The sequence below is a fragment of the Sipha flava genome, unplaced genomic scaffold, assembly GCF_003268045.1.
Source record: "Sipha flava isolate LNK unplaced genomic scaffold, YSA_version1 68_pilon_pilon, whole genome shotgun sequence".
In the NCBI taxonomy this organism is placed as follows: Eukaryota; Metazoa; Arthropoda; class Insecta; order Hemiptera; family Aphididae; genus Sipha; species Sipha flava.
The window spans coordinates 442,261-468,921 of record NW_020273608.1 but is presented as its reverse complement, the minus strand read 5'-3'; the positions used below and the strand labels follow the sequence as shown (position 1 = coordinate 468,921).

At 26.5% G+C, this 26,661-nt stretch overlaps 1 protein-coding gene across 6 annotated transcripts in view; it reads left to right on the top strand.

Moving 5' to 3' along the window:
- Nucleotides 1-3,616: 3,616 nt before the first annotated feature.
- The window catches only part of LOC112691990 (adenylate cyclase type 8), a 171,990-nt gene continuing 148,945 nt past the window's right edge, over nucleotides 3,617-26,661 (top strand). For 3 of the 6 annotated variants that reach the window (XM_025566482.1, XM_025566485.1, XM_025566484.1), the window contains exons 1-2: nucleotides 3,618-3,849; nucleotides 19,519-19,581. In XM_025566482.1, coding sequence (XP_025422267.1) covers nucleotides 19,526-19,581 — 56 coding nt within the window. In that variant the 5' untranslated portion in view covers nucleotides 3,618-3,849; nucleotides 19,519-19,525. Of the gene's footprint in view, nucleotides 3,850-19,518; nucleotides 19,582-26,661 lie in introns of all 6 variants that reach the window. The other 3 variants (XM_025566486.1, XM_025566487.1, XM_025566483.1) reach the window with 2 other exon arrangements.

Below are 26,661 nucleotides of genomic sequence, written 5' to 3'. Positions count from 1 at the left end.
TTTTAATTTTTTTGCAGTAAACTATATTAAATATTTAATTGGTAAGATATTTTGAGACGATTTACACTGATATCAACCAGAGTAGCCCTATAGTTTGATTGAAAATTTATATTTTTGGAAAACTAGAACCAAAATTGGTATAGATTAAAAATATTTAACGAGAATAAAAAAACGAAAACTGAAAAATCCAAAATATGACCATTGCAATACTTGGCGTGCAAACTCTGATTATATTATATTAATATTGTAAACAAACTAAATGAGAACATTTTTGAGAAATTATTACTGCATACATAGAATAGTGACTCGACAGAGGCTCTAAAAGATGCAGTCGTAGTGCTGTCCAAAGTTAGTATATTATACTAGCATTGGGCTTACGAAAGCGGAAGCTTTAAAAATATAATTATAAATAAATAGTTTATATATAAAAATAAAATAAAGTGTTTAGGCTGAAGTATTATTAAATTTACAATGTATGACTAGTTTCATCATCAGGTATACAGAAAAACGGCATTAGCCTGTAAATTTAAAAATAAAAATAAATACATAAATTAATTAATGTACGAAGTCAATAAAATCGCTATTTAATTTACATATTAATTTATGAGTATTAACAATTAACTCAATTTTATTTTATTTTATTAATTTATTAATGAAAACTGTATTTTTAAGTTACATTAGGTTACCCGATTTGTACCAGTATATACCAGGGTTTAAAATACAATTTAATAAATTATTTATACATACTCTAAACCTAGGTCGATGCGTCTAAAACGGCAAAAACTCCCCGAATTCTAATGGTTTTCTTTTTTCGGAGAACGTTCCTAGTATTGATGATTCGAACGCGTGTCAAGTATCTACTATTGATACGATTAAAGGTCTATTCACATATGCAGACACCACGCATGGCAGACACGTATCGTGCCAGACACAATGATTTATAACAAGAATGGGCAACTCAAAGTTACTAGAGGACCAATGTTTAGAAAGTTAAAATTCAGCGGGCCAAAGCATAGGAAATAAAAGTCATTCAAAATATGAATTTTAATTAGTATTTATATACATCGAAATAATAAATTCAACACACACGCCAGCGCTACACGAAAGATACGAAGAAACTGATATAGTTAAATAGTTCGGTACAAACAGCTATGTTTGAAAGCTATATGTATACATATGGTATGTATCAGCGTTTCTCAACCGGGGGTCGCGACCCTCAGAGGGATCACGAAAATCTTGACTTGGGGTCGCGTAGGTCAAAAATAATAAAACGCTGATTTAAAAAATGTAAATTCAAATCAAATTTTCACCTAATATAGATGGAGGGGTGGTCGCGAAGTGATTGACCATATTTTATACCTATTTTGAGGGTCGTGACACTAAAAAGGATGAGAAACGATGGTATATATGACATTTAGACATTTAACAATGTTTAATATCAGATAACAATTATTATATTGATAAGACAGAGTTTAGACGATAAACTTTAAAATTGTATGATGTAATTTGAAAATATAGCACGGGTCGGATAAAAAAGGCTCGCGGACCGCCAGTTGTCCACCTCTGATATATAAGTATACGTTATCCATGAACATTTTCACATCTAGGGTTTGTCAACGTTGCGTGTACGCGCAGACAAGTTCCGGCACAGATCGACAAGCTCGAGGTGAATATTTTGTCTGTGCCGGTCAGGTCTATACATGTCAGCGCGTGTCTGCGCGGTTGTTGTGAACACGATAACGACCATGTATGCTGTATGTACAGTTTTCGCCATCTTCAAAATTATTAAATTATATATTAATTATTCAAAATGGATCACGAAATTGAGCTTGCGATTATCGCCAAATCTTCCGCAGAGAAATTACGGACACATTTTTACGTCTGTGTTACTCTACGTACAATAATCCACTACATCACTACCATTGCTCGAAATGGGAAAAATTAAGTAGGGGAGCTCAGTCCAACGATTTGAAAACTGCGTTTCATGTGCGCAATTATTTGACACGGACCCGTGAGAGACTTCCCCCCTCTTACCCCTCCACCAACCTTTTGAATACCACTTTTCAGCTAAACAAATACTCGTATTTAAATCCCAAATATAATATATTTTGATAGCAATACCAACATCCTATATGTTACAATAGAAAATAAAAATAAAATAATAATTAACATAGGCAATTGTAGGCGATCAGGCAGTCTCATGAATCGAATGATATAATCATATATTTGGTTTTTGTTTTTATCTATTTTTACTCTTTAGTGCGGGCCATGACCTTAGAAGATTAGTCTAAGGTCGTGGTGAGGGCATTTATTTTTTTTCCAAAATAACGATATCGTCGATCGCCAATATTAATAACAAACCGTACAATGTATAAAGTATAATTCCAAATTCACCAAATTCACAGACATTACTATTTATATTTTTCCAGAAATGACGACGTTGTCCCTTATCATATCTTTAACTATAAAATTAGTTTTGATATTATAAATCGTAAAATTCATTTTCCAATTGACGTAAATTGAAATTCACATAAAAATTATTTTGAACATAAATTAAGATGAAAGTGGCGTCCCCCCCCTCGTTCCGGTGAAAAAATATAGTCGGGGTACGCAAAAAAAAAAAAAAAAATAGTACAGGAGCTCCGTCCCCCTGCGCACCTTCCCAATTCGAGTACTGATCACTATTAAATTAATTTGCCTGATGCCTACTACTATAGTGTCTGTGAAGTGCTGGTTATATATGAAAGCTACTGTCTATGCCGTGTCTGCCACGCGCGGTGTCCGCATATGTGAATAGACCTTAAAAAAACAGCGCATTACCAATACACTCAATTGCAGTAGATACCCGAAAACATCCGGGACACATGTTATTACAATAATAATAATGATAATAAACACTAAAATTTCTGTAGGCAGTGTAAACAGTACGAGAAAAAATATTTCGAGGAGTGTTTTAAGGTTTTTAAAGGCTACGATGACTGGTTAACAACAAATAGCAAAAACGACGGAAAATTTGATATTAATCGCCGTTACACATCCAATATTTCTCACGCGAACAATAACCGCTGCGACTATTAACTGTGGGTGTAAAAATTAGTACGGTTGTAAAATATCTTAGGATTTCGCGGTCAAGGGGGCAAGGGGGGCAAGTGCCCCCTCTGACAATCTTTTGAGAGATAAAGGTATAATTTTGCCCCCCCAAATAATCCAACAGTACAAATAGTACCTATTATTAATGAACTCTTATGGATATTATTTAACAATATTGGTACCTAGTACATGTTACCTACAATTTATATTTATCTAAACCGTGTAATGAGTTAAAAGACTTGTGTAAAATCAAACAATTAGATATAGTGTACAAAATACATACAATAAAAATATGTTTCAACTGATGAGGGGGAGGGATGTTAGGGTTTCGGTAATAATAAATATATTATATTGCCCCCCCCCCCTAGGTTTTTTTTTCAGTTACGCCACTGTTAATAATAATAATAATAATAATAAAATTTAATATTGTTACGGTTGCGTGTAGTCTGGATCGCCGCCGGTCGCCGCGCACGGTTATTCGCCGCTGACAGTTGGTCATACTCCCCCACCGCCGAGACGCGAGACACTCGCCGCGACGATACCACATGGGCCGCCAAAAGCTTGGGAATCCGTCGCCGCGACGGTAGTTCAAGCGAACGTCGTTCGCTCCGCGGTGCACCGGTCGTCCGTTTCTCGCGTGTTCCGCCTCTTCGTGACAACTCGTCGCCGTCGTGTGATTGCCCTCGCCGTAAACAATTGTACACCATGGCGGTACAGTTCTAGCACATCGGTTGGCTCGCGTTCGTCGACGATTTCTAGGTATGAAAACGTTAGATTTTTTTTAATTTTTTTTTTTTTTCCATACTCTCATAACTCATCCGTCGGAAATCGGCTGCGAAATAGAGTGGTCGGGATGATGACGGGGAGCGGATCCAGCGCGACGGCGGTCGCGTCGACGATTAATTATTATTTTCCGATAGTATTGAGGGTAAACGATACTACGCTGCGACGTCCGTTTCGTGTCGTACGTGCTCGAGTATATTATTTATTTTATTCTTGATGCCCAAACTGCAAGTGCACGTTAATTATGATGTAATGCGGTGGTGGATTCGACGGCGTATGTCCGACCCACCCAAGGCTTATGTATTACACGTTCGTATGGTGGCACCGGTTGAATTAGATTTTTTTTTTCTACAGCGATTTTCACCTTATGATTGACATTTTTTCATTGAATTTTCTTCCGAAATCCATCAACATAGGTATAATGAATATCGTGCACGTGTTACATAATACATGGACTCTGAAACGAAATGTCAGATTGGCGTATCATTCGTCTTGGATCAGCCACCGACGCGCACGTATATAATATATTGGTATGATTATATTACAGGCGAAACTACGTGTACGTGTAGAGCGTGGACCGTAATCACTCCTCCGAAAAATGATTACTTTTAGAACACTTTTGGAACATTAGGACAACAATATTGTTTTCACCCTATTTCTGACACCACTGCCCCCGGTAAAGACCGCTCATTTACACCTACTGTTACCAGTTACCACGTATGCGCTGTAAATGCCTACCAAGAATGTAATGCCGCGGTCACCAAACATTTTACGTGTACCTACGTAGTATACCTATAGTGAATAATACCATGTTAGAAAGTTTATTCGCCTGTTAATTTATTATAATTATTTTCATATATTTTTTTTTCCGTTAAACGTGCTCAGTTATATTCTTTTGTATTTGTATTGGTTCACTTTACAAACGCGTGAGTTCCATCTAATGTTATCTCGTGTGTGCGAAAATGAGCTGCCAATTTGGTGGCATATTATTAATAAATCCATCTCAGGATTGTTTGTCGAAATATGTCAAAATATAATTGATGTCGAATGACAGAGTAAAAATTTTCTGTCATAAAATCGAAAAATCGTTATCAAGTTGTCCGCGATATCCCCTTCGTTGTCGGGAGTGTACACAATACTACCGAAACTGGTTTGTATATATATATATAATAATATATAATAATAATCAGCATCTATAATATTCCGGTTAGTGTTCTATTCTTTCTCGGTTAATGTATTAAAATATTATTTAAACCGTACAATGATGAAATTATTACTATCATCGTCTTAACGTCAAATTTGGTCGTTACTTTTTAACTTTTAAACAATTGTATTGCAAATTGTATATTTATATAATTTTATTATAGACGTGCGTGAGAGACAATTTGATCGTTCAAATATTTGTTACTAGTTCATTTCAAACGTTACGACATAGACAATGTTGATCGAGTCATTTATTCTTTGTTTTTTTAAAAAAAAAAATTTCCAATAATAACACATTTTTCTTTGAGTAATATTTTTTATTATACCTATAAATTTATTATTAAAATTAAAACGATCATTTTTTCAACAAGTAAACTTTATATCACTGAATTATCTTCACTGATGTGTGCCCCGTAGTGTTTTTTCATTATGTCCAAATCATATTCATTACAGTAAAATAATAATATTTAAAATTATGATGTTTATACAGAAATGTAGTTCTAGCAATTATATAACTATAAATATAAAATGTAATAACTAAAGTAACTCACTTTAATGGTTTTGTACTTACATAAATTAACTTATTAATCACGTGAATGCACGTGTGATTTTTATAATAAAAACCAAATAGTAAAAACATTCTTTTACAAATCATAAATCAAAAATCATGTGAAATGTGTTTGTCCTCATTTATTAATCTTCAATTAACTTACATTAATATATATATACATAATATATGCATATCATAATATGTCTAATAGCATTTATTATTATAAATCTATTTACCGCATTAAATCGTCATGCTTAATTTTTATTTTTGTGGAATTAATTCGTGTAAGAGAATTCGACTTGATGAATTGTTAACCATTAGTGGCGTAACGTTTTTAAATTTTAGATTTCGTGATTTTTAAAAAACACAATAAAAACTTTCTACCTTCTTTGGTTTAGTTTTAAAATTTAGGTGGTGTAGGTGTTAATGAGGGTTTTTCCAATAAAATATTTATAGTTATAAAATTTGCACAATGTAAAAATGTACTATATATTTACATTTAATAATGCGTTTTTTATGTTTGTAAAGTATATTCAATAAAAACAAAAAGATATGTATATATTTCTGACAGAAATAAAACTAATTTTTAGGACTATCATTTTGAAAAAACCTATCGTTATTACTTGACCTATTAGGATAGGTTATAATTTCCTTAGATTTTATTTCCATAAATATTTCATAAACTTCTCATTTTATTAAAGATTCATCAGCTAGAAAGTCATTTACAACTTTTATTGCATATGTTTTGGTTGTAGTATACTTTCTATTAAAATATTCATCGTCTTTTCCTGTACTTAAAGTCTTAGAGATTATAGATTGAGACTTAGAGTCGTTCCTTTTCAGCTCCTTAAAAACAATCATTATTTCAGCCATTCATCCCCTCGTGTACTTAATTGAGGTTATTCTAGTTTTTTTGATTTATGTGTTGTTTTGTTATAGCTGTAAAAAAAATTGAATGGACAATGTAAATTAGTAGAATTAACTTCTTAATCTGTACAATTTAAGGAGTAATATTATACTTGAAAATCCATAGAAAAATAATCACGTTTTTTTGGACAATAAATAATATGAGTATAATATAATTATGAAGAATGTATAATTATTTAAACGTCGAGTATGCAGTGTTGCGTATCATGTATGCGTTCTGATGAAATGTAATAAATACAATTTAAGATTTTTTCTAATTATGTTCGCTTACAATTGTGACCAATTATTTTAGGCTATTTATCTTAGTTCTGTGTTAAAAAAAATATTATTATATGTAACAAAATTTATTCTAAATGAGATTTTTCAATTTCTTTTACTTAAAAACCTTGATTAGATATTATTTTTAAATCATGTAAGTGTGATTGTGCTATTTTATAAAAGGGATTTAGGTTTTTTTTTCATATAAATTTGTAATTCTGTAAGTTAAAAAATCGATAAAACCGTGCACGACGCATTTTGGTAACTGTAGGGTATCAAGTAATGATAATTGTTATTCTAACATTATGTTCTATGCAGTGACATCGGTAAGGGTTGTAGAAGGGTTCAAACCCCCTTCATTGCCAAAATCCCAGCTAGTAAATAAATAGGTAATAATAAAAATAATTACTACCAAAATATATCAAACTCCTCCATAAATAATTTTTACCTACGCCCTTGGTTCGTTATATGATCGCGTTTATTTTATCATTTTATTATGGTATTGGATCATTCATTATATTTTTCTATTTATTAGCATGTCAAATTTATCAGATATTTTATTATATTTTTAAAATTAATTTTGCAGTTACGATTATGCTGAGTTTCCAATTTAACATTGTTTTCTTGTCGACGTATATCCTACATGGTTTTTGGAATATTGTGATATTTTAAGCAGACCTGATGTAATTATCTTGTTGCGTGCCCACTACGTGGGTTCATCATCAATATCAATATATAGATGATATATTTTTGATATTTTTACCTCGGCAAGCTGAATATACTGTAATATCTTATTTAAACGTACATAAATCAAGTATTGTGATGTAGGTATTCATTATAATTGAACAACATTTTCTTAACTTTTATTAATATTATTACAGATCTGTTAAACTTTTTCTGCGTACCACGCTCGTTGTAAATAGGTTTACTTGCATATAGTTGCAGAAATACGTATAGTATGTTGGATTGCGTTATTATATTATGTAGGTTTTGGAGTTTTTGGATTCAAGCGTATTATCATTATATATCATATTGTCCTTAGCTATGTAAAAATTAAATTGCATACATATTTTACTTCTATTTAGTAACCGAGTTCGTCGTTATTTATAAGTCATAACAATCAATATATCTTCGGAATCGTTCTTAGGGTCGTTATTTACAGCATATATTCGATTTTTTGCTGTATAATTAATGTTTTTATATTTTTATCGAATTTTAAAACCGTGCGAGTAATAATATACTTTTAATTTAAAAATTTATTGTACTTATAGTATAAATAAATTGTAGATACTTATTGACAACGCGTAGTTGAAAAATGTATATTGATTATGTGACGAAATGTTATATATCATGCGTTTCTAAAATAATGTATTAATAAAAATTACGTTCTTTGAGTCAATTAAAATTCAATATCATCAATGTTAATCAATTACAGCAGTACAATTGATCTTTTTTATTATTTTTTGGGATACCGTATAAGTGTATTAAAACGTTCGGTTGTAATAGGTATAGACCAACGTGATGATTTAATTATTGTGTTATTTATTGTATAAGATTTGTTACAGGATTTTGTAGGCAATTAACTAAATTGGCAGTCGATAAACTTACGGTTATTCAGTAGGTAGGTATAACATATAGTTACATGCGTAAATGTCGTGTTCCATTTCACGAAATAAATCATACACATTTTTACAAAAGATATAGTAATGTTAGAATGAGTACTTATATTATCACTTGATTTAATGTCTTCTAGTTCTGAAGTTTCAATCATCATACATTAAAAATAATACTTTATTCAACATTTTAAAGATTAATCAAATCTCAACAAACATGTTCTTTCAAAACAAATTATTATTATTAATTATTATTCATATTTATTATTATTATAAATTGGTTTCAAACCAAAATTAACCATGTGTCACATCCATTAAGTATCGCATAAATAAACAAAATGTAACGTGATGTTATGCACAAGCTACAAATTGTAAATACTACTAAAAATAGCAAAAAGATAAATTGTTACCAATTATCCGAATTGAAATATTCGATTATTCATCCAATTAGTCATTCTTAGTGAAACAAAAGAGTTTATTGGTTTTTATAATGACATGGTTTTTTTTTATACATTTTAAACCGAAAACTCTTTTTAAAACGGTAAAAATCTCGAAAAGTTGTTTACAGGAATTATTTAGAATCACAATTAAATAAAAATTTTAATTTAAAGAGCTAATACATCGAGTATGTCAGTAGTCATGGAGACAAATTATTAAGAGAAAACATAATCTAATAAATAAATAGAAACAAGATTGATTTTAACAATAGCTTGGTTGTTTTTAACTCATTGAGATTCATCTTTTCAAATTCCGACTTTTAAATTAAAATTTATAAGTAAATTTTTACTAGTTCATGGTAAGCAAAACAAAATACGAATGTTTTATATTATATTGAGAAACTCTATCAATAAAACATTTTATAATTATTTTATTTGATAAGAAAAAGTAAAAATATATTCGAGTATATATATATATATATTGATAATTGATTCTAATTAACTGCTTATAGAACTAACCTTAACACAGATTTAAAATTAATTTATATATGTTATTATATTTCGAATATTCAGTGACTCTAACTACATAATTTGTAAACTACATGTTTATTAAGTATATCTTATAATGCTTACTCAGGTGCGAATCCAGGGGAAGGGTCATGGGGGTCATGACCTCCCAGAAAACATCAAAATTAAATCCTTTGTGTTTATTTCAAAATTTAAATATGCATAAAATGCGTTTTTAATTTTTTTTCAATTAGATTTTTTCTTGCAATAAAAATGTTATATAACATATTATATTTATATACATTTAAACTACATCACCACTTGTTCATAAAATCATAATTTCCATCCAATTTCTAAGAATATTAATAGTGATGATAAACGTACTGATAGACTATAATATTGTTGGCGAATATAAATATAAATATAAATATAATAGTAAATCTGCGGAAATTTTTGAGTGTTCGACCTTCGATGGAAAGATAACTTATCTTAGATAAGATTGCTGTCAATTCGTTGGCTGGTACCGAATTGGTTCCCGAGCCCCACTCCACGTGCCGAATTGGTTCTCGTCTGAAAAAGGTATTTTATTAGGTATAGCCGATTTGGTTTCCGTTTAACTACGCACATTTAACTTCTCAAATTTCCAGGCTCAGGACTGTCAACTTTAAAGTAGGATTGGTTAATATGCGTTAATGTATGTTAAAAAAAAAATGATAAAAATATGCAATTTTAAATCGTTGATTTGGAAGTCAACTAATCATCACTTAGGTGTACAAAATACAAATAATAAAATATAATAAATTTATTTTAAAACCACTGATTTGTAAATTTGAAGCTAACGTTCTTTAAATATTCGATTCTCGTAATTTTCTCATTAATGTACTCGGTCATACAATTTTCTAAGTATTTGTTATTTCTTTCTTGTTTGCTAGTAATTTGCTAGTATTTAGTAATCTATATTATATCTATTATACTTCTATACTCTATCTTACCGATGTAATAATTGTGTCTATATGTCATACATATAGCTTTTAAAATTTTGCTTTTTGCCCTCAATGCACTGGCTCGCCTAACCTGTACACAAACAGGAACCAATTCGGCTATATCTAATAAAATATCTTTTTCAAATGGGAACCAATACGGTTACTCCCAATCCGTTACCCGTATTTTTATATAATATTATACCAAATACTTGCTATGGCACCGCTTATGACTAATTTAGGTTCTAATAACTTGTTAAAAAATACTATACATGCGATAATTCTCTACTCTTAGGCGTTTTAATGCTTAAGGTTTGATGGCGTTGTTTAAAAATGGGAAAGGAACGCTTTGTTCAATATTTACAAGAATATACACATAAATGTTAATAATATTATTTCTAAATTTAGAAAAATAAAACAAAGAAGATTAAACTTTGTTATTTAATTTTAAATATTAACAATTTCATGTATTCATAACGTTCTAATTTGAATCAATAATTTACTTTTATTATTTTGTAATTGTATATTATCTTTTATTACTTTCGAAACAATGGCCCTTCCCAAAATGAGTTCTAGATCCGCGCCTGTGCTTACTTAAAGTAAACGTGATACATTATATAGTATGTAAGTATGTAAATGTTTGTTCGTGTGAAAATCATTTAAATAATATATGCGAATGCGAATACCTTAATTTACGTACTTTAAATTAATAATAAATGTATGTTTTATAGTTTTTTTTGAGGGGAAAATTTAAATTTCTACGAAAATTAAAATAGAATACATTTATTAAGTAAGTTCTCTCATATTTTTGAACTTTAACACTTTTCGTCTTCATAATATTTTTGTGTGGCTGACCTACGATAATTCGTTACAATAGTTTTTACATAATAAATGCAAATCTATAACCGCATAGTTTAAGTTCATATATCGTGATACTCAATATTTTTTATTTTAATTATTCTGAGGTAATGCTTATTAATATTTTATAAGGAACTTAATTCAATAACATTTATGTATGCATTTTATTTGATCTTCATATGTATTTTATTATCTGCAATAAATAAGAAAATTGGGTTTCAAATATTATTACGATTTGATGCGCCAGGTATTTAATTATTAAATTGGCATAAGTACGTAGTGAAATTAAACGTAACAAATGACGACAAATATTTTGAGTGTTTCCGAGTGATCAAAAAACTTAATCTAAACGTAGTATTTTGAGACAAGAAAGAGATAATAAGAGCCAAAATAAAGTTCAACAAGAAATTACATTTTTATTATTATTGGCTTTTCTAAACACCAAAGTTTCAATAAATCGGTTGAGCAACTTAAAGATGTTATTTGCTTTGTGCGACTGTGTTAGAAGATCAAATAGAATCCTTGATGTTAGAAAAAAAACAAATAAATGAGTAAAAAGAAAAAAATGTCTTTGTAACTTATAAGCATACCTACTTGTTTCTGTGTAACAAGTATGTATGTGTATGTATATATAATATTATAATTTTAGTTTATATTCCATAAATGCTTTTAAACACAATTTTAAAACCAAATGGTTAAGGCTATTCTTTGAATTAAAAAAAATATTATTTTATTTGTTTAGTTTATATGAAATGTTAGATTTTCTGATACAATAATTATGTTTTTTAAAATCTTATTTTAAAAGCATAAAAAATGTTTAAATAGCCTTATAATAGTTTCTTGTATAAGAAAAATTAGGATGAATTTTTCCCTAATCTGGACGGAGTATATTCATATTTGTATCAGAGAAAGTGTAGTAATTTATTATTTATTTATTCAAAATTCTATTGATGTTAAGTAATTTAACCTCTAGAAAATTAACTTTATAATATTATTTACAGATTGTGTCTTGATTTAAAACTTATAACTTATAGAGATAAATGTACACAAACAAAATAAAATTTAAACCGGAATATTAATTAAATATTTATATGTATCACTTTTATATGATATTGTTGATAAATGTATGCGTGAAGTACTTAAACAATCTTAGAAAATTATTTGGAAAAATCGGACTTTGACCATATTTTATATAACAGTGCAGACTGTGAAAACAATTGTTATAACTACAACCCTTCAGGTTTTCGCATTATATGTGTCGAAAAAAGGGATTATCGGCGTAGCTTCACATTCTTTAATAAATCATGTTGCGGCATGAACCTAAGTGAAAACATTATTGCGATTATTATGTAGATATTTTCTAAATAATTGTAAATCCTAAAAACTTAACAGGTACCTAAATGCGTTCAATAATATTTTAAAGTTATTTTATTTATTTTAATTAATTATAGCTCCACTCAAACATTTCACTTAAATTTACTTTTTTGTTTATTATATTATATCACTAGTATTTTCTTACATTTTTATACGCTATAAATTAAAGCTATAAAAATTTGAGTTAGGATATAATCAATAAAATGATTAGTTTAAATTTTGTTTCATATTTTATCAATCGTACATTTATATCGACATGTTAATCTTATTCTTTTTAAGTTATCATTGTGGAAAACAAAATTTAGTCTGCTGTTGTTATTGCCTTCATCTACTAGTGCTCAACAAATATTTCAACGTAAACCTACGAGTATATATTATTTAATAGCAATATACACATTTGATATTTTCTTAATAATTTTTTTAATGACTAGAATATTTTTTGTTACTCCAATTTTTCTATAATCTTTTCTAAGGAGATTTAACTCAAATATATTATTAATGAAATTTATATTCACTATTAAATATTTATTTATTATGATATTTTTAACTAATTATTGAAATTAAAACAAAATATGGTTTTCGACTAAAGTTAAGAAAACTATTATTTTATACAGCGATTGTCTATTTCTGAATTGTAATAATTACTTTTTAAATGTATCCTAATTTAATTTTTTTAAACTTTTGTAATTATTAATTTATCATTTAAACATTAATTCTGATGTTTTGTATTCACTTCAACCAGAAGTTTAGTCAATTTTATTGGTTTAAATGGTACATGAGTCTGATCGCATATGTTGGTCTCGTGGGAGTTCCGTTTTGAGTAAGTTACTAGGAAATTGTATCACCAGTAGAGTTGTCTTATAAAGCTGAAAGCAATTAATCACACTCTAAAACCATTTCAAATATAAGCTTAATATTTTTTGGGCAATGGTTCTATATTCCGGATGGAATAAAGGGAAAGGGTACGGGGTGAAGATGCGATTGATATTTTTAAAAAAATGATGTTATTTTTTCATTTTTTTTAAATTCTTTATTATTTATTAGAAAATTGCTTTTGGAGCTGTAAAAGTGATTACGAGATTGTATACGATCATTGCTTATATTTATTTTGTACATTATATAAGTTAAATTAGAAGTTAAAACCGGGTTATTTATAAGAAAAAAAAAATTAGAATTTTAAAAATGACGAAATATGATGAAATTCAAGGCACACCTGTTAAGATATATATCGACACAACAAAAGTGAATTAGATCTAGTTTTATTACGAATGATCTATATAGTTTATTAATGTTTTAAAATAAACATAAAAAAATTATACAAACGCTTTTAGAATGACTCACGTTTGAGTGAGTAAATTAGAGTGAATGCTCGACGAGACACAGTCGATATGTTTACAGATTTAAAATTACATTTATCAACCACTTTATATTTATAGATACATACAATATTAAGCTTGATTAATTTTGGATTGTAGTAATAATGACTACTTTAAAACTTCTAATTTTTATATTAAGAAATTTTATTTAAAATGTAAAATTCAATCGAAACTAATCATAATCATTTTCATCAATTTCTATGATCAAAATATAATTTTAATTACTCATTTATTATTGGCATTAGTTTTCTTTGGAGTAAATTTGCTTTTTCTTTTTCATATGTTATTCAAATAGATTTTATTTATTCTGCGATTAAAATGTGATAAAATATATGATAATATATGATGCATCAAGTGTTACTTAAATGTCTATGTCGAATTTAAAAGTCATTTTAAATTTTTGGAATGTTTTTCTTATTAAAGAGAATTTATGTAAGTATTCAATATATGAGTGTTGTTTATATTTCAAAATACACGTTACCATTTAACTCTTTAAACCAGCGTTTCATAAGCTTTTTTATTCGTGGAACCCTTTTTGATGTTTACATTTATCATAAAATCCCTACTTTTTTTTTAGCTTTTTAGCTTTTCTTAGGATTATTTGTAAATTAATTATAATCATATAATAATATTATGTTAAAAGTATTTAATTCAAAAAATATGATAGAATAAAAATTAAAATAATAATAATAATTCTATACATATATATTAAAACTTTAAAAATAATTACTTTGATTAGACTAAATATACATTTAGACTGTTTTATATGACATATATTGTTATTTAATATACGAGCACAAAGATTTTTTTCTTTAATGTAAACACTTCTTCAACATTAATAATCTTCAGATCTTAAGATCCCTGAAGTGAATTTCTTGGAAAACAGTTTAAGAATTGCTGCTCCAAACGATTATGTGTTCCAATGAGAATGGTACACTTTTACAGCAACTTTTTATTGTTTCAACCACAATTTAAGATCAGCAATACAATTTTCACAGAATAATTAGACACATATAAACACAGATTCTAATCAATATCTATAAACCATAAGAACTGCCTGTTTTCGTCATTAATTTGCACTAAACAAAATTTGTTTTTCATGAAAATTAAATAGGTGTAATGCACGAATATGTTTATTTTTGACGTAAACAAAATATTTTGCATACGATAATCCTTACAACGAGCAATACAATCAATGTCCATTGTCGTAGCGAGGTTTGATTTAATAATGATGTGAAAAAAAGTAAAAGAAAATGAATTGCGTTCAGTGGCAAAAGGTATATTATATTAATTTTAAAAACTGCGTGGCAGTTCTTTGCAACACTGTTATTGAGGTCGATGGTAGGAATTTTTAAAAAGGGTTATTAGATATTAGAACAGAAACACATTGTTGATCAGTTTTGAGATCGATTTAAGAATATCTGATAACAATTATTTTTGTAAGGGTTTCAATTTTAAGTTTTTTGTTTTTGGACGATACGTCAACAAAATCTACGAAAATAATGTATTGTTGTATAGTATAAAATTTAAGATATATTTTCATAATTGAACTTTCTAAAGTTGCTTAAAAATTACCTTCAACGAAAGGACCACTGATTGAAGTCGTGAGCAAATATTTCGTTGAAAATCAATCAAATTAACGATTTGATTGAAAATTCACGTGGTCGTAAAAACATCGACACAAATAATTTAGCTAAATATAAAAAAAAAAAATCAGTAATCTATTTAAAAGGAAAGTTATTGATGATTTGCGTATGATAGACCTTCTAACCCCTAAATAATAGCACTATTATCTGTATTATATAATGGTAAAAAAATACAGGGTTGTAATTATTAATAAACATAAAAAATGTTATTTTTTCCTTTGTTGAATGAAAAAAGTGTATGTGATTCAGCATTTGCTATTTGAATTGTACGTATTGGTAAATAAAGTTTGTTAAAAATTAGTTTAAAATTAAATGAAGTCATTGTCTATGTTCATTATTTTAATGCAAGTTTACTCAGTGGGTACTTAATAGTAAAACAAAGTAATTTACCGAGCAAAAAAAAAAAAAACTGTATTGGAGGTCCAAATAATATTGTAAAATAACAAACATTTGTTTTTAGCTTTTACTCTAATATAAACTTAATTTCACATTGAATGATAATATTATAAACATCATAAAATGCTTAATGTACGTATATTAAACATGAATGAAAATGATACAATCATGTGTTACCATGATATTATTAAAAAAACAAATTAATTATGATAGGTACAGTGTAAAATACCGGTGGTTATTATATCCATGTAAAAGATAATATGAAAAATGTTTTGATGAAATTATGAATTCAACAGATACTTATGTATGCTTGGAATATTATAAAATAATATTTTGAAAAAAAAAAACAATGTATTACTGTGTTCTGCATTAACTAAAATTCAACAAATCCTTATTTCCATAATAAATTTATTCAGTTGAGATCTATCAAAAGTAGTAAATTCAAGTCGATTTTAAAAGCAAATTCAGATGAATGATTTAATATGAATTATTTAATTTATTTAAATAATCATTCGTTAATTTGCTTGTATATTTTTCTTATTTATTGGTATTTTGATTGTAGTCCATATTGTTATATATAATATGCATTAAGTCAACGATATGATTAAACAATTTACTTTGATTCGCTGTTTTCATTAAATATTTAAGATGTTCCAATATTTTGTTGTGATTAAGAAAGATAAAAATTTGTTCATGATAACTAGCTATGTTATTTGGATTATTTTTACCAAATTTTTATTTCGTCAAAAATTTACCATTGCCATTTTAAATCTAAAAGCGATTAATTATTTTAAACAATTCTGGGTGGGCTTTAAGTTATTTTAAAATAGTTTAAAAATGTTCTATGTAAATTTCACCGTTGTATTTTTCAATAAAAACAACAAAAATCAAATTTTGCACTTTTGAAGATGTACATTGTATATATATAAAAGTGAATTTTTAAATATACATTTGTATGTACTTATATTACTTCAGTACATAAATAATTTGAAATACTTTGATGATTGAGTATGTATAGTAATAACTACTGAACTTGTGTTTCTTAAACTTAAATGAAAATATTATAGTTGCTCCATTCCTCCCATACATTTAAATAAAATCATTTGACACAATATATTGCTTAACATTTAAAATGTATACAAATTACATATTTTAGTATATATATATATATATATATAGATACATAAAAACATTAAATTAAATTGAAGTGCATTTGTTGGAACCATGTATATGACATTTTACTTATGTTATATAATTAAATAAAAAAAAAACTAAATATAGTAACAATATAATATTCTAAGCGTATGAGATATTTTTGAAAATACATGTGTGAAAGGGAATTATTTTACGTTTATGCATTGTATACATTTAAATAACGATTGTTTTGTTCAAATATTCGTCTCAAGTACAAATACTAAACTACACGTTTACGAAAGCAAAACCCCCTGATTATTGTTTAACTTTTCTATTATATGTGAATTTATTTTTTTAAAACTTCTTTTAGTATAAATTACTTTTTGTAACGCGATAGTACTCGAATCATTATTATTATTCACGTAAATAAGCATGTAGCAGTAACTGTTATTCAACACACACACATAAATATGATACTTCATAATGGAATTTATTACTCAATTCGAAATTTTAATTTTGCTTTTGTTTCATAAAAGAAAAAAAAAGTATTCGATTTAAAATGCTGTTGTACACTTCATATATATTTTTTCCTCCAATAATTGCGTATTTAATATAGTGCGAATTTGCTAACCTCCTCGTATATACGTGGTGTTATGATGGTGGAGGTGGTAGTGGTGGTGATGTTTTGAAATGTGCAGTCAACGCAGTAACGCATAAACATGTGTATTGCTGATGGATTGATTTCGATTTTTGTTTACAGATTGATATTGAAATTTCCGCCTTTTTGTGCTTGGTAAACGGCGAAAACGTTTTTTCTATTGAAATGCCGAACCGTGTACAGGTGAAAAACGTGACGAATACCTTGTTTGACGGCTACAAAATTCGATTTACCACGTTCGGTCTTCGCCGTTGTATTGGGACTGAAAAAAAAATTTCAATAATATTCTAAAGTAACGTGGAGGCAAGATACATACATGAACCGTATAAATATACACACGTAGACACACGCACCTGTCTATACTCGTATATATATAGTGTGCCTGGGTACGTGCGTGTGAACCCATAAGTTGATCATTGTTGTATTACTATACGGAGAGGCCGCCGCACTTGTGGCAACAAACCCTAAAGTAAATTCGGACATTTTATATTTTCTTCTTATACTCCGCTTACAGTACCTATTGCTTTTCCTGACTTGAGCTCAAAAACATTCATCTTGTTTCAGTGAAAGTGAAATATACCTATATATATATATATATATATGTAGAATATTTACACTTGCGTACGGATTATTGTTGTTTATTGTTTCAATAAGTTTTCGTATGCATATGAGCGGATACGGAGCTGGAAGAACACGATTTTTTGGATGTATTTGATAATAATATTCATCATCTAACCTATATTTTCTTTATTTCTTTTTACGCGTGTAAACCTCGTCTTCTTATTTACTTGTGTAACAGTGTCATCTTTGTTGCATGAGCAGTCACAATGATTTAACGTAGGCAGTTAGAGGTACATCTCTTCGAGTCGGTAAATTATTGTAAACACGTTTTTTACTGTAAAAAAAAATAATAATTAAAAAACTATATACTTATTTTAATAAGTTAAATACTTATATTATGACTATATATTAAACATGATTAATATAGAAAAATAATATGTAACTAACTATACATTAAATATACGGAATAGAATTTTTAATAAGCGATGTGTCCGGAACACTATACGTTTACATAATACAAATTCCAATATGAAACGTTTGATTTAAAGAAAAAGGTTTTATAATTTTTTTATAACATTATAAAAAGAATATTGATAGTAATTAATCACGTTGATTTCTACATTCATAATAAATGCTCTGACGTACAGTTTTGTTTGATTTTGTTAAACAAGTTATATGGTTAGCGTATCACAATTTGCAATGTTTCAATATACTAAAGAGTTATAATGTATTTATATTATTTTAGGAACATATACATAACAATACACTTATTTTCAACCATGATCAAGTAAAATAAAGTTCTTACTTTTTTTCAAAGCTAATAAATAAACCGATTCTGCAGGTATTATTACATTTATTTATACATCTCTATTGTTTGATTTCGTTTTCTATGTATGTCTTACGAATATCATTTAGTTACAAGTAGATTTGATTACATTTTATCAATTATAAAAATACATTTAAAACGAACATGGCTCAAAATATATTAATATCCATTTCATGATAATTTTGATGTATTGATTAAATTTAGGTGTAAAATATAATATTTACTATAAAAAAAGTTGTGTAATAAGAATGTTTATGTAAAATTAATGTTTTACGATTAATTATTTTATTATTTATAATTTACGGATTTTTATTTAAGTGTAATTATTATTAATTTTACAGATAGAAAATGCAATCAGAATCATCTTCACTTCATACTCTCACTACAAAACAAACTAAAAACAAGTAAGATTTTAACTATTCAAAATCTAATGATAAGTTAAACAAATAAATTGTACTATTAATGTATTTTTACCACACTATGTAGAATTTAAAAACTTAATAATACTATAACCTTCTTTAAACAGGTTTAATATTTAATTATAACGTAAAAGCAGTGGTAAATTATTGTACAAAAAACGAATCTGAGGGAAATTTTTTTTTATCAGAATTAATTTAAATTAGTGATGAGTGTAATGAGAAATCTACAATTAAAATGTTATGGCATATTTTACGTGAACGTGTAAACAATAAATTATGTTAAAACAAATTTTAAGAACTTTGTCATGAAATTAAAAATATCAGCACAAATATTGTGCATCCTATATGCTCATTATAATTGTAATTGTTATGTCGATGCCATATGCTAATATATAATATATTATAATTTAGTTTTTTTTAAACTATATAATGACAATTATAAATAAAAAAACTAATGACATTTTCAGGTTTTCAATTTATTAACTTCATAATATTTAATAAAATAAGAAGAAAAAATGTATAATATTACAGTTTTTACTTTAAAATGAATTCCATTTGATCATTTTTGATACTATCATATATTATATGAATATAATATTAATTTGAATACATTTATAATTATTTTATTTAATCAGTGATAGTATAGTATAACACTTTTGGAAAATTAGTTTTGTATTCAAAAAATGTTTATATACATTTTAAGCAAATAAAAATGAGAAACAGGTACAAAAAATATATTTTATAGATTTATGTTTTTATTTTCTATTCTAGCTTGGGTAGTATTTTTGTTGATTTACATAATTATAAAATTAATTTTATTATAATAGGTAGTTATTTTGAATTATTTAAATTTTTTTTGTATTCTATATTTGATCAACAATTATTTAGTTTTTTTGGTAGAACGTTGACGATATTGATCTTTACAAAAGCTGCATGTACCCCGTGCTTACATAAAATAATATTATGTATGATTGCATGCATTTAATATTATTCTTCTTGTATTTTTATAATACACATTTATATCCTCACTTCGATATTTCTTAATAGAATTATAAATATACGTTTTATAAATTTGTGTCAAAGAAATTGGATTATGTACAAAATGATAAAATAGAAATAAAAAAAAAAAAAAAAAACGGATACATGTACCGCCGCTTATCGAAATAATAATAAGTTTTATCAATTCAATTGAACTCATCATGACATAATAAATTATACTTCACGAATTTACCATGGTGTATAAAAGTTTTTCAATATTTCGTATCATAGAACAAAAAGGTACACTGATAAAGTTTAGATGACACGTAGACCATGTTTATTTATTTATTTTATTTTAAGAAATAATTTTAAATATTAACCTAATATACTAGTACATTATGATTGCGATAGTACTAATATATTGGTGAAATTAGAATCTTGAGTATAATGCTTTTAGCTAAAAGTTTAATATAAAAATGTTATATCTTGTTCCAACATAATGTATTATTTTGCCTAATTTTCATGAGGAGCTAATTAAAAAAGGTGTAAAGCGCTAATGACTCAGACTTTAAAAATAAGTAAAATTTAAAAAAAAAACATAAAACATTATGGTAGTTTTTTAATTGGCTATAATATACGTTAGGTACTATTTTAAGTTATAACTATTTTATTTAACAGGAAATCGCTTGTTACTGAATTAAAAGTACGCATACAAGTCATGAGTACGAACAATTTTAGTATTGTGTAATATAAACGTCAGAGATTTCGTAAAATCTTTTGGTGGAAAATAATTTAAAATTGTTTTTTCTTTACAACTTTGTCGGATTCAAGTAATTGCAGCTATGGAATATTATATTATTGTGTATCATAATTTTATATAATACTGACGGTAAAGTAATCATGTAATTATGCATTTATCTGTAATTGCATAAGTTAATAGGAAATACGAGACAAATATTTATATTATAGAATATAAACCATGAACCTCTAGTGTCAATATGTTTACGTCTATGAAAAATATTAACAAAAAAAAAAAAGCTAACCATAGTGTAAGTATAATATCAAAATTAGCGCTAACTTAAAATAATGTGTATAATTAACTGATAAAATTACTAGGGAATAAATCACGAAAAAAAAAATGTTCACCGAAATAATTTAAGTTGAAAAATTGAGTTTTTAATGTATATTTACATTAAAATTGTATTTTACTTATATCAAATAATATTTGAAATTCGAGTAAATTGAATACTGGTGCGTTTTAACTCGATTATAGTTTGTTGTGTATTATTATTCTACGATAAATAATTAGTTACTTTAGTAATGCTTTTATATTACTTACCAGTGATAAATTGAGTATAATATAGTACTTACCTACTTATTTTAATAATTTTATTGGTTATTGTTAAATAGTGAAATAATTAATATGTTCATAAGAAAAATAATATAACTGACTTTAACTATCATCACTTCAGTTAGTTTTAGCCATTTTTTATACAAATACAATTCCTATAATACTGATATATTTTAATAATTATCGGACTAAAAACGTTGAAAATAAGGATTTTGTTTTCAGATACATACTAAATTGTATGAATAATTCAGCGATGATAAAATACGCAAGGATTCTAGAAAATGAGAAATCTGTAATTCACTTTGATCATGAAAATAGAATTTTCTTTTATTTACTCGGAATATCGGACCTTTGTGGACTCACCTTATTTCCTTATTTTTTTCTTTAGAGAGTGGTGCAGAAAATATATTTCATATTATAGTCTCAAAACGAATTCGATTAAACATAACATTTTACATATTTAAGAAAATCGTAATCGATAATATTTTAGAGAAAACAATTGTCTACTTATGTAGTCTTTTAAATTGTATATTTAAAACCAGGGTTAGGTATTCAAAGTAATTAGAGTGCCAATTTATAGAATTTTTGCCAGTTAATTGCTGCCGGTTGCCCAGTTTCCCATTTTTACTATAAACAGTCAAATCGATTATTCAGATACTTATTTCAAATTTTTTTTTTTAGATTTTTAATTTGAAAATTAACTATAGCATATATGCCATTGTGTAATTAATGATCATTACACTGCATTTGAATCAGTTTATGGAATTTCGTTACCAATTATTGTGTTATATTTTTTTTATAACAGTACCTAATGTAATTCATATCATGAATATTTTTTTGACGAACATGTTTTGCTTTTTTGTATGATTTTTTTAAAGAAAAAGTGTTGGAATCACATTATGAAAATACAGGATTAGCTCCAACACCAATAATAATGTAATTTCAATTAAAAAACGAAATTAATATTACGTTTGATGTTATACACTGTGTCACATGTAATATACGTTGTAATGTTTAGATTTAATTGCTTCTTCATTTATTATTTATACATATCGATTTTACCATTATCTTGATTACAAATATCTCAATCGGGTTTTATTTTTGATATTGAAAAATTCTAAATTAATGACTGATTTTAAGACGTAATAGACGTATATAATTATCATATGATTATATGTATATAGTGGTGAGATGTAGAAATATGATTGTATGTGATAAAGTTTTAGACTTACCAAGAGAAGTTTTACATAGTTAATTGAGAAAATGTTTGTAAGTGAAAAACCCTCTTCTTACTCGTCCTTGAATACAATTTTACTAATATTTTACACATATACGTATAAACTTATAATTTATTGTTTAGAGTATTTATTTGAAAACTTGAATTTATTGCCTCTCAAGTTTCTATATCATATTGTCATCACGAAAACTAGTTCTGGTTTTGACATTAATTCGTTATTATTATTTTGATTATTGATATCATGTTCTTATAGTTTACTCCGATTGATCAGAGATAGTATCAGAAATGATAATAATTTAGAAGTTTCACATAAAAATTCAAATTTTTTACTCCACACGAATCATGTAATATAAGTAAGTGTTGAGATTATGCGGAACATTTGCAAGTATTGATTTTCTATAAAAATTATTATCTAAAAACTATTAAAATGAACACAAAAATTATAAAAAAAAGTTATCACACAAAATATGTATTATATCTTTTTTACTGGATGTTTTTCGTTTAATTAGTATTGCATTTGTTTTAAAATGCATCACGTGGGAATATTGTAGGTAAAAATTAATACATCTTGGAGATACATTTACTTTTTAGATAGAGATGTACACTATTACTATATTCAGTATACAAGTTTAAATCTTTTGAATTATGCCTGCAAGGGTCATCAAAATATGTTCGCAAATAAAATACAGTTGTACACTACCCACTTATGTGATTGAATGTTTAACGAAAGATGATAGTCGAATTTAGTTGATTTAGTGTAAAAAACGAAACTACACTGAATTGTTCATGTCTGTTGTCAATGTGTATATTTTTTTAATATGAGAAGTAGTAGAATTAAACTTAATAGAGGTACGCGAATGTTAGTTTCATGATTATTAGTAAACATAAAATATACCTATAATATGTCATACAGATAAATTATACTGTATAATTTAAAAGATTGCGCTGTGATAACAATATAAATTTAGTTACCGTAAAATTGGGAATTATGTGTATGATAGTTATTCAACTGTTCATTTTTTACTTTTTGCACCCTGACAATTATATGGAAAAAAATTAAATTTTTAGTTCAACGCATATTAATTAATGCAAAACTTTTTAATCAACATTATATTTCCGATTGATTCCCGCCATAGCAGGTCAGACATTAATTGTTATTATGGATTCTTATATTATACGATTTATATATGTATTTATATTTTTCTATATATACGATTTCCGTAGAAACCTAATGGTAAAAAAATACAAAAGCATATTTAAAAAATGTATTACGTTTAATTGTACATATTAATCATTTTATAAAGTAAAAATAAATGTATTTATGTATTAATTATAATAAGGATAACTTGTTTATACTCCATTGTTGTTCCAATCGAAATGTTTATTCATAAGATAAAATGCTCAGTCAATTTCTTTATAGAAATATTTTAATAAACAAATGCAGTGGCTCCGTCATTTTCTTGGTCAATCAATCGCTCAATTTAAGTCTCACAATAATTTAACAGTAAAATAAATGAATTTGAGTAAATGGGATATATAGATCCAGATTGTGATGGGTATATTCTTCCATACATGGTATCCCCCAAAGAAGTTGTGTATATTTATTTTATAAAACAAAACAGTAATAGATAATATCAAAATACGTTATGTTTAATATTATATTTCCGTATAAAAATTAAATCTTTAGGTTAATAAAAATTAAATTTAAAAAGTTAACATTTTCAGAAGAACAAAGATTTAATAAATTACATTTTCCAATGTTTTGACAATAAAAAAAATAAAATGTATTTTTTTTTTTAAATGCTTATGAGAACACAACAATTTTATTAAATTATGAATATTTGTAAGCCTTATTTCTGTGAGTCATATTTTGATTAATGATTAAATTCATAATTTACCATCTTTGAAAGTATCACCATCGGTATACCTTGGTGAGCGGTAACACTTTATACACATAGAAACCGTGTTCGCCCAATCGGTAACATTTATCTGTGTGATAATCTGTGACTTACAGTTAAAATAAATTTAATATAAATATTTTAAAATTGGTAAATGCAATTTGATGGAGATGATGATTGTAACTTGAGAAAACATATTAATTATCTATTATTGAGATATAATCTTTGAAGTCGGAAAAAATTATATTACATTTATTTTACGTGTTAAAATGTATGTACCTTATAGTAGTCCTTGAAGATAAATGCTGACTATAGATGATTGGCTATATTCCAACGACTTTTTCGTGTGAGCTGAAGAGAAGTAATATTTTTAGTTTTCAAATTATAGTACAGATTAAATTCAAGCAATGAAATAAATTTAATGTCCTATAACAGTTTTAGCCATGAGAACAATAATTGCAGCATTTACATTTCACGTTCACTACTTATCATTGTACTATATATTTATAAATTATGCACATAAAATTATAATTAACATGTATTCTCTAGAATATCGTTTCTTATTTCTAATGTTAAGATCCCAGGATTATTCTGCAGATAAATAATTATCATTAGAGGTTGTATTAAAATTGTAATTATTAATAATTATTAATATTATATGATGAACAATGTTGTTATTTTCTTACTTGAATTTATGATGATGACATTTTTGGTTTTATTATTGTCTTTGATAAGTGCTTTTATGCTCTTATGATGTATATATCCTTTAAGTATTTTAATACCTACGTGTAAAAATACAATATTTAATGAAAATATAAGATTTATTGGAATTTATATAGTTACACTCAGACTTATTATATAGTTTAAATATTAAAAGAAAACTAAATACTAATTAAAAATATTAAATTTTAAAAGTATTTAAAAAACAATTTATTAACATCTAATTATCTTTATATTAAAATTATTTTAACTTATTATTTTAAATACAGTTTTTATTAATATATATGTGTGCGTGCGTGCGTGTGTGTGTGTGTGCGTGCGTGTGTGTGCGTGCGTGCGTGCGTACGTGTGTGTGTGTGTGTGTGGGTGAGTATGTACACAGTATTTCATATAGATCTAACATTTTTTTCAAATTTTTTTGTAGAATTTCAATTCTATACTATCATAGTAACTTCATGGTTTTTCTGTAATTATATATGTATTATGTATTATAAAGGAATTATAATCAAAATAGTTCTTTCTTCAACTTTGTTTTTAGATATTAAATTTTATAATATTGTAATATTTTAATATTCTATTGCAATTTGCTCACTATTTTTTTTTTTTTTTTAATTATAAATACAATATTTAGAAAATATTATACAGAATATACTTAGTGCCGTTAATATTAACTGGCTTTGAAAATTAATAAATACTCTACGTTTCATTATAATTCTGTGTCTAAGTTTTTTTGTAAATAGTTTTTACAGATATTTTTACAATATTATTATTAAAACAATAGCAAGAATAATCATTATCCAGTATAGTCTGGTTTTTAGTAAAAAATGTGTTCCCTTCATGATTAAAGACTACTATTATTAAAACACTTAATGTTACAACGC